The 12,697-nt window shown below is 42.7% G+C and overlaps 1 protein-coding gene across 1 annotated transcript in view; it reads right to left on the bottom strand.

Annotated features, from left to right (window-relative positions):
• The window catches only part of adamts12 (ADAM metallopeptidase with thrombospondin type 1 motif, 12), a 642,106-nt gene that overhangs the window by 316,221 nt on the left and 313,188 nt on the right, over nt 1-12,697 (bottom strand). The window contains exon 9 of the mRNA XM_063042019.1: nt 9,132-9,276. Within this exon, the coding sequence (XP_062898089.1) occupies nt 9,132-9,276 (145 nt within the window). The remainder of the gene's footprint in view (nt 1-9,131; nt 9,277-12,697) is intronic.

Here is a 12,697-nt window from a genome sequence, read left to right on the forward strand (position 1 = left end):
AAACGTGGTTCTGGATCTCATCCTGTATTTGAGTTTAGCAAGCACATTAAAATGATATGAAGGGGGAACACGCCAACATTTACAGGAAGATGAGCATGATCGAGAAATAGAGTGGAGGTTGAAGCTGCAAATGGCAGGTAGGAAAGTAAGCTGGATATCCACACTGCCCGTAACTCAGAGATCCTGTAAAAAATTACTGGAAGGAAATCTGACGCATTTGTTTCTTCTCTCCACGGCAGGCGGTGGGGATAGCTTGCTGACAAGCTGTCAGGCAGCAGGGAGAAGAGACACGCAGGTTAAGGTATTTTTCTAAATCAAAAGCAGATTTTATTATCCCTGACAAACGTCATGAAATTTGTTGTTCTGTGGCAGCGGTAACATGCAAGATACAAAAATTACCGTATGTTACAACAAACAAATTGATTTACTACAAAGCCAGAGTCTTTTCCCAAGTACTGTAACTATATGTTATAATTACGTGGTCTTGTCAGTGTTAGTCTTTGGTTTGTCCTGTTTTTTTTGTGATATCACTCCGGAGGAACATTGTATCATTTCTTAATGCATGCATGCATTTCTAAATGACAACATACGAGGATTGAGTGTCCTCATAATCTAAAAAAAATCTAAAAGGTGGAGATGGCTAATGCGAGGGGTATAATTTTAAGCTGCATGGAGGTAATGGGGGGGGGGGATGTCAGAGGTAAGTTATTTTTTCAGAGTGTTGACTGCATAGAACATGCTGCCAGGGTTGGTAGTAAGAGGCAGATACATTAGGGACATTTAAGAGACACTTAGATAAGCACAGGGATGAAAGAAAAATGGAGGGCTAGGTGGGAAGGAAGGTTTTGATGAAAGATCTAAAGATACAAAGTACATTTATTATCAAAGTATGGATGCAGTATAGAAACCTGAGATTTGTCTTCCTGCAGACACCCACGAAACGAAGAAACACCACGGAACCCGTTCAAGGAAAACATCAAAGACCCTACATGCAAAAAAAGAACAAACCATGCAAACAGCAAAAGCTATATTGACTGTTCTGTTGTATATCTTACTGTACATACTATTTATTTCAAATTACTATAATTGCACATTGCACATTCAGACGGAGACGTAATGTAAAGATCTTTACTCCTCATGCGCGTGAAGGATGTAAGAAATGAAGTCAATTCAATGAGCGAATAACACACAGAATATTAAACATCAAAGCATAGAGTCCTGGAAACAGTTCAGGAATATTCAGCTTGGTTCAGTTCACTTCAGTTCAGCTCTGTGTTGTTCATTGACTGTGGACAGCAGAGCCAGTCTGCCCCGATCAAAATCGCACAAAATAGCAATGAAAAAAAAATATGGACAACCAGAAACCAGAAACCAGAAACACATATAATATGAACTGCAGAATCCTCTACAAACCATGCCGATCAAACGTTGCCCACAGCCCAAGACCCTTGTACCTTCCCCCAGCAGCAGCAAACAAGAGGGAGAGGGTACTCGGTCAAATGCAGGCAGACAGTGCAGAGCACCCGCTCGCCTTCCGCTCTTGTCCTCGTTGATTAATCAGCATGATCGGCAAGAAGTGGGGTCGATCATGAGCTCATGCTGTGTCTCCAGACTACATACTCCGTTCCAAACCTCACTGAGCTCTCTTAGAGACAGCAAAGCACCAGATGGCTGAATTGGCCCGAAAAATGTAAATCACAGATTCCAATTGTGTGCAGTTTAGTAGTAGAAACATATTTGAAAGAAAAAGTAATTTCATTAACTGTCTGAAGGGTGTCGCCATTGGTCGAATTGCTCGCTGGCGCCACCTCTTAGAGTAGATTCAAGGATCAACACAACATTATGGACCAAAGGGCCTGTACTGTGCTGTACTGTTCTATGTTTTATGGTCTAAATAGTGCAAAAAAGGAAGAGTGAGGTAGTGTTCATGGGTTCACAGTCTGTTTAGAAATCTGATGGCAGAGGGGAAGAAGCTGTTCCAAAATTATTGAGTGTGGATTATAAGGCTCTTGTATCTGCTCCCTGACGGTAGTAAAGAGAAAAGGGAATGTCCCAGGCGGTGAGCAACCTTAATGATGGATGTCACCTTCTTAAGACTGCCTCTTGATGATGCCTGCAAAGGCAGGGAGGCTTGTGTCCATGATAGAACTGGCAGAGTCTACAACCCTGTGCAGTCTCTTTGATCCTGCATATTGGAGACCCCATACCCAGGCAGTGATTAGATTAGATTAGGTTCAACTTTATTGTCATTGCGCCGAGTACAGATACAAAGCCAATGAAATGCATCTAGCATCCGACCAGAAATGCAAAGAATAGTGTTATTTACAAAATAACTGCGAATAAAAAAGTGCTACAGCACACAAATATACAAGTACTGAGACAGTACAATACAGATGTAATACTGCTTAGCGCTGTGATGTAACCAGTCAGAATGCTCTCCATATGGTACATCTATAGATGATGTACCAATTCTCCTCAAACTCCAAATGAAGTATAGTTGCTGGCACGCCTTCTTTCTGATGTATCAGTATGTTGGCCCCAGGATAGATCCTTTGAGATGGTGACAGGCAGAAACTCAAAGCTGCTCACACCTTGGTGAGGACTTGTAGGTGTTCTTCTGACTTCCCCTTCCTGAAGTCCACAATCGATGTCGTGTGCAAGGTTGCGGCTGTGACACCACTCAGCCAGCTGATCTATCTCATTGATGGGTTGTGGGAGGCTTCTGATCAGTCATGGGAGATCCAGATCATTGGATCAAGTGGGGTTTGAAACACAGAGGCAAAAAGACCTTCAGATTTTGGGAAGGTAAGCCAATTGCTTAAGAGGTGGCAGGAAATCATGTTTGATTCCTGCCTATAATCAGCTCTGGAAAGTCATTTATCAACAGGATATGCCCAAACCCGAAATATCATTTGGAAGTTGTTAAATCTCAAAGCTCATTACAAATTAAATAAGTAAGCATAAGTGGCCATCAGTGAGATATGTAAATAAGTCTGCAGATGATATGGTGGTGGTGGTGGGGCTGAGAAAGTTGCATTTGGGAGTCAGACTTTCGATTTTGAGACTTTAACTTATTGTCTTGTTGAGATCAACCTCCAGTCTGAGATGACAAGCTCCAACATGATCAATAAAGCAATTTATATGGAAAATTGAGGTATTAACTGCAAACAATTTCAGTGGCAGTAAGGATATCATTATCTTTGGATAGTAGTTAAGGCAGAGTTGGGAGCAGACATAACTGGAAAGTATTCTGACTGTGGAACACAGACAATAAGAGAGTTTTACGGCAGGAAAAATGATCGAAATAAACATAGCTAATGCAGATGTGTCATTTGGAAACTCAAAGGTTAGAAGTTGAGTTCAGTATGTTTCTACTACTCTGCTCAATACTACCTACCCATTTTATGCCTTGTCTCTAAGAAAAGAGCATCTGTGACATTTACCTACCTTCTTGTGTTCACAAAGCATTATAAATTTTTTGGGTTTTGCTACCTTGGTTGGTATTTAAGAAAGGGACACGGGAAAATCTTGGAAACTATAGACCAGTGAGTCTCATGTCAGTTGTAGGAAAATTGCTGGAGAAAATTCTAAGAGATAGGCTATATGAGCATTTGGAAACCCACAAGCTAATTAGGGAGAACCAGCATGGCTTTGTGCAGGGCAAGTCAACTGAGTTTTTGACAAGGTAATGAGGGAGATTGATGTAAGAAGAACAGTGGATGTCGTCTACATCGATTTTAGAAAAGCATTTGACGAAGTCCCTCATGGGAGGCAAATTCAGAAAACTAGGATGCACGAGGTCTGTGGCAAATTGGCTGTTCGGATTCAGAACTGGTTTGCAGAGAAGACAGATGGTAAAGGTTGAAGGGGCTTATTTGAGCTGGAAGTCTCTAATTAGTAGCATTCCACAGGGATCTGTGTGGGACCTCAGCTGTTTGTGATGTATATAAATAACTTGGATGAAAATGCAGATGGTTGGGTGAGTAAGTTTGCAAATGATACAAAGATTGGTGGAGTTGTGGACAACGCTCCCTCTAATTTGTAATGACCAGTGTGTGCAAAAATCTTGCGCTGTGCAATTTTTTGCCCAGTGACAACAGCATGTGCGCACTGAATAATTTCTTTAATAAAGATAGTATAAATAAGCCATTATAAAATCTATGGAAAAACCATCCCAAACTCCACGTTGTCAACACTACGCATATCTGAAATCGGAAAAGGAAATGCAATTGCGTACAATCGTGAAATATACTTAATGAGATAGGTGACAAATTTTTGTGCACAGTTTAAGCAACACACACACTAAATGCTTGAGGGACTCATCAGGCCAGGCGGCATTTATGAAAAAAAGTACTGTCGGCGTTTTGGGCCAAGACCCTTCGGCAGGACTGGAGAAAAAAAGCTGAGGAGTAGATTTAAAAGTGGGGGGGGGAGAAGAGGGAAGGGAGAACCACCAGGTGATAGGTGAACACTGGAGGAGGAGGGATGAAGTAAAGAGCTGGATAGTTGATTGATGAAAGTGACAGAAGGCCATGGAAGAAAGAAAAAGGGAGGAGGAGCACCAGAGAGAGGTGATGGGTGGGCAAGGAGATAAGGTGAGAGAGGGAAAATGGGATGGGAAATGGTGAGGTGGCAGGGGTGGGAATTAGTGGAAGTTTCACAAGTTAATATTCATGCTATCAGATTGGAGGCTACCCAAAAGTAATATAAAGTGTTGTTTCTCCAACCTAAGTGTGGCCTTATCATGACAATGGGGGAGGCCATGGATGGACATATCGGAATAGGAATGGGAACAGGAATTATAATGGGTGGCCACTGGGAGATCCCGCTTGTTCTGGCAGATGGAGCACAGATGCTCAGCGAAGCCATCTCCCAATCTACGTCATAGATGCTGCCTGGCCTGCTGAGTTCCTCCAGCATTTTGTGTGTGTTACTCAGATTTCCAGCATCCGCAGATTTTCTCTTGTTTGTGCGCAGTTTCAAGTTCCATTGCGCGTTAGTGACAAAAGATGTGTGTGTGTGAACACACACACACACACACACACACACACAACCTTAGGGGGAACATTGGTTGTGAATAGTGTGTAGAAGATGGCAAAGAATACAACACAATATGGATCAGTTGCAGATGTGGACAAAGAAATATCAAATGGAGTTTAACCCCAGATACCTGTAAATATCAGCCTCTATCTAGCTCAACCCAGTGAACGTGCAATGCTCTACCTTGCTATGACATGGTAACCACTGAGTGGATGAGCTTCCCAGCTTTACGACAGGCACTATTGCTCTGTTTCGATGCTGACTGAATGATCTCGTTCCCTGAATGACAGCAAGGAAGTATCCTCTGGTATGTCTCTCAGGTCTTACTGTATTTTTTTTCCTCAGTGCACTGACAAGGCTGTGAAAATCAGCTGCTGTAATACTTCAATTGCATTGCATGGAGCAACTAAATATTGCAATTTGTATGGCAATGCCAGGTTCAGCTCTTCAAACAACTAACCATTCCTTAGTCCTTCGATCCACTGTAAGTATATTCCAAAGTACACATTTAACAATAGAGATCAATTTCAAAACTTAATTTTACTGGAGTTAGAAAGACATAATCATAGAACACTAAAGCATAGAACCAGGCTTTTCTGCCCATCTACTCCATGTCGAACTACTCTGCAGCCTAGTCCCATTGACCTGGACCCAAACCATAGCCCTCCATATGCCTCCAATTCATGTACAGTACTGTGTAAAAGCCTTAAGCACATATGTAGAGATAACGTACCCATGTCTTTTCCACAGTACTGTAGTAATTTTATGTATTGCACTGTACTGATGCTGCAAAGGAAAAACAAATTTAATGACGTACGTGAGTGATGATAAACCTGATTCTGATATGGGTCTCTATTGTGGACTGAGAGTGGGAAGGGGGCAGGGAGAGGGGAATCATGTTTGGGAAAAGGGGAAGGGAAAGGGGAGGGAGCAGGAAGCACCAGAGAGACATTCTGTAATGATCAATAAACCAATTGTTTGGAATCTAATGACCTTGCCTTGTGTCTCAGGGCTGGGTGTGTCAGCCCACGTACCACTCTAGTCCGCTCCGGCACTCCTCTGCCACCTGTCCCACACACTTCTGCAGTGCTCCACCTTTGCCATTCACAATATCCTTTTCTCCCGCTGGATTTACAATCTCGCTTTCTGCTCTACGCTGAGAAGTATAGTACTGTGCAAAAGTCGTAATCACCCTAGCTATCGATATGTGCCTAAGATGTTTGCACAGTACTGTATCTATCCAAATTTCTCTTAAATATTGAAATTGATCCCACACCCACCACTTCCACTGGCGGCTCATTCTACACTCTCACTCCCCTCTGAGTGAAGAAGTTCTTCCTCATATTCACCTTAAACATTTCACCTTTGACACTTAGCCCATGACTTCTACTTTTAGTCTCACCCAAACTCAGTGGAAAAAGCCTGTTCTATTACTGCTAATAATCGTGTATGACTCTACATAGAACATTACAGCTCAGTACAGGCCTTTTAGCTCACGATGATATGCTGACCTTTTAACCTATTTTCAGTTCAATCTAACCATTCACTCCTACGTAGCCCTCCATTATTCTATCATTCATTATTACATCACCTAACTATAAATGTCTTAAATATCCCTAACATATCTGCTTATACAACCACACCTGGCAGGGCATCTGATGCACCCAGCATTCTCTGTGCAAAAAAACCCGTCTCTGACATCCTCCCTATACTTTCCTCCAATCACCTTAAAATTATGCCCTTTCATATACTCGCTGCAATTTGCCTAATACCACAATAGGTCTACAGCGGACGCGATCTCATTGGCTCCCCATGTGGCCTTGAATCACCTGGACGATACAAATACCCTATGTCAGGATGCTATTTATTGACTACAGCTCAGCGTTCAACAGCAGCATTCCTACAGCTCTTATCAAAAAGCTACAGAACCTGGGCCTCTGTACCTCCCTCTGCAACTGGATCCTCGACTTCCGAAGCGTAAGACCACAATCTGTGTGGATTGGAAATAACATTTCCACCTTGCTGACGATCAACACTGGCGCACCTCAGGGATATGTGTATAGCCTACGGCTCTACTCTCTCCACACACATTACCGTGTGGCTAGGCATAAATCAAACGCCATCCGTAATCTGCTGACGATACAGTCATTGTGGGCAGAATCTCAGATAGTGATGAGAGGGCATACAGGAGCAAGATATACCAGCTAGTTGAGTGGCGTCATAGCAACAAGCTTGCACTCAACATCATTAAGACCAAGGAACTGACTGTAGACTTCAGAAAGGGTAAGATGAAGGTACACAAACTAATCCTCACAGAAGATCAGAAGAGGAGACAGCGAGCAATTTCAAGTTCCTGGGTGTCAATATCTTTGAGAATCTAATCTGGACTCAACACAACCCCTTCAAGTCAGTATTTAGTAGCTGCTCCTTTGGCAGCAATTACAACCTTGAGTCCGTGTGGCTAGGTCTCTATCAGCTTTGCATATCTGGACAATTTCCCTCCACGCCTCTCTGACATAGTGGGGAACCGTGTACGAGGCAAGTTACAGCAGTGGTTTGCCATTGCCTTCTGCCGGGTGAGTTTCCAAAGAGATCACCAGCTCGTGACCCAGCACAGATTGAAAGCGCGCAGGGGAGCCGGCTGGACTTGAACTCGGGACCTTTCGTCCCGAGGTCCAACGCTGATGCCACTATGCCACCAGCCGGGTCTGTAAAACAATAAAACATAAAAATTTCCAAGGGAGGGTGAATAATTTTTATAGGCACTGTATGTTTATAGGCACTGTATGAATTACATATACATACTGTAATTCACAGCTTTTTTCCTCTGTATTATTATGAATTGCATTGTACTGCTGTCACAAAGTTAAAAAATTTCATGACATCTGCTGGTGATATTAAACCTAATTCTGATTCTGATTAGCCAACACCACCCTTGAGTTTCAATTTAACCACATTTCAACTTATCCTATAATAACAACAGCTTTATATTTTACCAACTACACTGAAACTGAAACATTGTTACTTATGAGTAAAATTATTTGTGTTAGGATCTTTTGGCCAACTCTATCATCACTTGAACAATTGTATCGTTCCCATTCTTCTAAATACACGCATTACACAGGTTACATAACTGGGAACTGTCTGTGATTTGATTCTTCGTAACCTCAGGAGTGAACAATTTCAAAGAAGGTTGATTAACATGAATATTTACTTATTGTTTTCCCGATGAGCTGTTCTGTTCTTGAACCAACCAGCAGTCATGACTATAGTTCAGAAACTTTATTACGACTCTGATAATGTTTCACTAAAATGGACTGTTCCTGTTCTAATTGCTTTTTCTGTGTAAAAATTGTTTATAATCGACATTTACTTTGTTTTGTGTGCATGATGTTATGACCTTGTAACACTGCTACAAATGAGCTTTTCAATGCACTAGTGCATATGTGTACTTGTGCATAAGATAATGAAAATAAACTTGAAATTGAATTGTGTAGTCACAATGGCATAGGATTAAAATGTCCGAAATCTAATGGGCTTGTTTTAATGGACTCAGGTTATCAATGGATGTTTTATTGATTGAAGTATTTTACAAGCAAAAATGAAAGACATTGCTTTGATAGTTTACAAAGCAATTCTCTTAACCAGCCCCACAATGTGACTGTCAACATATCTTTGAAAAGGCAATTTAAATTCTATGGAAAGGTTACATGTAAACACTTTTAAATCTATTAGCTGCTACCTCTTTTCCATTACTTCTGAAGGTGTTTGTATTTGCATAACTATTTTACAATCATTTTAAGTTTTGCATAAACTCAGATTTCCATAAGTCATGTTTTCTGTAACATGGGAAGCCTCTATATATTCTTGTCTGGTGTGTAACTTGTTTTGATAACTTACCCCTTCACCCATCACAATTTTTTCCAAGGAATCGATCACCTTTATTTTTAGAAATACCTTACACTTAGAAGTAACACTGGGCAATTTTTAAGAAAAGTGAAAGATCTCGGTGTCTGAACTGAGCTATAGTCTTATCCACTTCCATCTGCCACTCACATTCTTAGCAACACATAAAATAGGCTGTAACTTACATCCATTTCCTCACAGAAAGTAGAGTTGGGTCCGTACTGGAGTTGACATTGATGATGGACGTCATACAGCACTCCTGGAGCAATGGTGGGAACGACTAACGCCGGTTTAGTTGGTCGATCACTGAGACAGAAACCCCAGCCCCGACTGTGGGTATAAAAACAAAGAGAGGTCATGGTGGAATACTTAATGAGCAGGAGCGCCGACAGGCAAAGGCGGTAATGACTAATTTACATTCTCTGCCAACCAACCCCTATGAGTGAAAATTAGCAGAATTTTCCATATAATTGTTAGCGACTTCTCCTGAGGCACCTTCAGGATAAGAACTCCTATCTCTTCCAAGGATCACCTGCACTCTTGCAGAATCAGAATCAGGTTTAATATCACCGGCATATGTCGGAAAATTTATGAACTTTACAGCAGCAGTACAATGTAATACACGATAAATTAAGTATGTACACGTACATTAAGTATGCACAAGTAGTGCAAAAAAAGCAGAAAAAAATAGTGAAATAATGTACGAGTTCAATGTCCATTCAGAAATCAGATGGCAGAGGGGAAGAAGCTATTCCTGAATCATTGAGTGTGTGCCTTCAGGCTTCTGTACTTCATTCTAGACTGTATCAATGAGAAGAGGGTGTGTCCTGGGAGGTGGGGATCCTTATTGATAGATGCTGCCCTCCTAAGGCACCGCTGTTTGAAGATGCCGTGGACACCACAGAGTTTAGTACCCATGACGGAGCTGACTAATTTGCAAGCTTCAGCAACTTACTTCAATATTGTGCAGTAGCTCCCACCCCACCCCCATACTAGACAGTGATACATCCCGTCAGAACGTTCTCCACGGTACAGTTGTAGAAGTTTTCAGATGTTTTAGTTGACAATCCAAATCTTCTCAAGCATCCAATGAAATATAGCCTCTGTCTTGGCTTCTTTATAACTGCATCAATATGTTGCATCCAGGTTAAGTAGTTAGAGAAATTCATACTCAGGAACTTGAAATTGTGCCCTCTCTCCACTTCTGACCCCTCTATAAGCATTGGTTTGTGTTCCTTGTCTTATCCTTTCTGAAGTCTACAATCAGTACTTGGTCTTGCTGACATTGAGTGCAGGGTTGTTGCTGTGACACCACTCCACTAGCTGGTATATCTCGCTCCTGTACACTCCTTCGTCATCATCTGAAATTCTGCCAAAAGTGGTTGAATCATCAACATATTGATAGATGGCATTTGAGCCATGCCTTGCCACAGTCATGGGTGTAGAGCGGGTAGAGCAGTGAGCTAAGCAGTGCCAGTGTTGATTATCAGCAAGGAGGAGATGTTATTTCCAATCTGCACAGACTGTGGTCTTCCAGTTAGGAAGCTGAAGATCCAGTTGCAGAGAGAGTCTTAGCACTCACACTGAAGTGAAGCATGCAAAGTCAGTTCCCTCTGCATTAGTACACAGAGAACCTTCCAACATAGTTACAGGCCCTTCAGCCCACAATGTGGCCCTGACCTTTTAACCCACTCCAAGATCAATCTAACACTTCCCTCTAACATAGCCCTCCATTTTTCCATCATCCATGTTCCTCAGACTAGAAAAGCAGAGAAAATGGGAGAGCAAACAAGATTCCCGCAAGCTGTCTTGAGCTACCAACGAGGTTCCAAGGCTGGAGGAAACTTGCTGCGTTCATAGAAGCAACAATATTCCCAGGACTGACTGCCCCATCAGATGGACTCCAGTGAGGTTACGGGTGAAGTCCTCCATACCCTGAGCTCATTGCCTAGAAATAACATCTCCTCCTCGTTGACAATCAACACTGGTGCACCTCGGGGATGTGTGATTAATCCATTGCTTTACTCTCTCTACACCCATCACTGTGTGGCTAGGCACAGTTCAAATGCCATCTACAAGTTTGCTGATGATACAACCATCAGAATCTCAGATGGTGACAGGAGGGTGTACCAAGCTGTAACCTAAGGCATCAATGGTATGATCTCTGCTCTCTGCGGCAGACCTCAGAAATAAGCTTCTTCCTGGCCAACTGATCGCTCTTCACTCCCACCTAGTTGAACCTGCTCCACTCGAAAAAGATAATATCTGCATTGATTCAATCTAGACTGTGGCTGAACGCCATTTAGTTTTGCATCATCGTGGCCTTGCTGTCCCTTTCACTCACAGAGCCTAATTGTGTTCCCTTGTTCCAGACTTTCCCACTAGCAAAAAGCAACAGAAAATCTGCAGATGCTGGAAATCCAAGGGATAGCAGGACTTCCATATGATGAAAAACTGGATCGGCTAGGCTTATACTCTCTGGAATTTAGAAGATTGAGGGGGGATCTGATTGAAACGTATAAAATCCTAAAGGGATTGGGCAGGCCAGATGCAAGAAGATTGTCCCCGATATTGGGGAAGTCCAGAACGAGGGGTCACAGTTTGAGGATAAAGGGGAAGCCGTTTAGGACCGAGATCAGGAAAAACTTCTTCACACAGAGAGTGGTGAATCTGTGAAATTCTCTGCCACAGGAAACAGTTGAGGCCAGTTCATTGGCTATATTTAAGAGGGAGTTAGATATGGCCCTTGTGGCTACGGGGATCAGGGGGTATGGAGAGAAGGCAGGTACAGGGTTCTGAGTTGGATGATCAGCCATGATCATACTGAATGGCGGTGCAGGCTCGAAGGGCTGAATGGCCTACTCCTGCACCTATTTTCTATGTTTCTATGCAACGCACACAAAATTCTGGAGTAACTCAGCAGGCCAGGCAGCATCTCTGGAAAAAAGTACAGTCAACCTTTTGGGCCGAAACTCTTTGGCAGGACTCAAACATCTATCTTGGTAAGTATCTTCCTGATGAACCATCTCAGACCGAAACATTGACTGTTCATTCCCCCTCTGTAGAGGCGGTGGGGGGGAGGGGGGAGGGAGGGGGGAGAGAGAGACTCGGCTGAATAATAGCTCAGCTCAGACTATATTGGCCAAGCAGCCTGTTTCTGTGCTGAGCAACAGACAACAAAATGCTGGAGGAACTCAGCAGGCCAGGCAGCAACCATGGAAAAGGATACAGTCAACATTTCGTGCCAAAACTCTTTGAATTTCCAGCATCTGCAGATATTCTCATTTGTGTCTGTGTAGTAGTGCTTTATGACTTTATGGTTCTATGACCTTCAAGACTGAACCACTAAGCACAGCACAGCCACCACTTCCTCTTGCCCACACGGAATATGTCGATCCCGATCAGCCTGCACAGCCACCCGAGGACCCACCAGTAGACAACCCCTTCGGAGAACATCATACTCAACTAGAGTTGATCACGTTACTACTACGAACCGACAAGAAGCCTAGTGTGGCCTAACCAGAGTTTTGTACAGCTGCATTATTACCTGGCAGCTCTTGAACTCAATCTCCCAACTAATGCAGTGTCTGAAGGGGTACTCCAGAGCTGGCATGAAAAATTTGTGTAAGATGCACAAAAGTTCCTTAAAAACTGAGCTCCAGCTGCAATATCCTTCTGCATCGGAATACTTGTCTGCCTGTGTGCTTACTCCTTTATTTCAGCATACTCTCTGTAAAGAAGTGTGTGTACT

This window comes from Mobula hypostoma, chromosome 3, assembly GCF_963921235.1.
Source record: "Mobula hypostoma chromosome 3, sMobHyp1.1, whole genome shotgun sequence".
NCBI classification, from domain to species: domain Eukaryota; kingdom Metazoa; phylum Chordata; class Chondrichthyes; order Myliobatiformes; family Myliobatidae; genus Mobula; species Mobula hypostoma.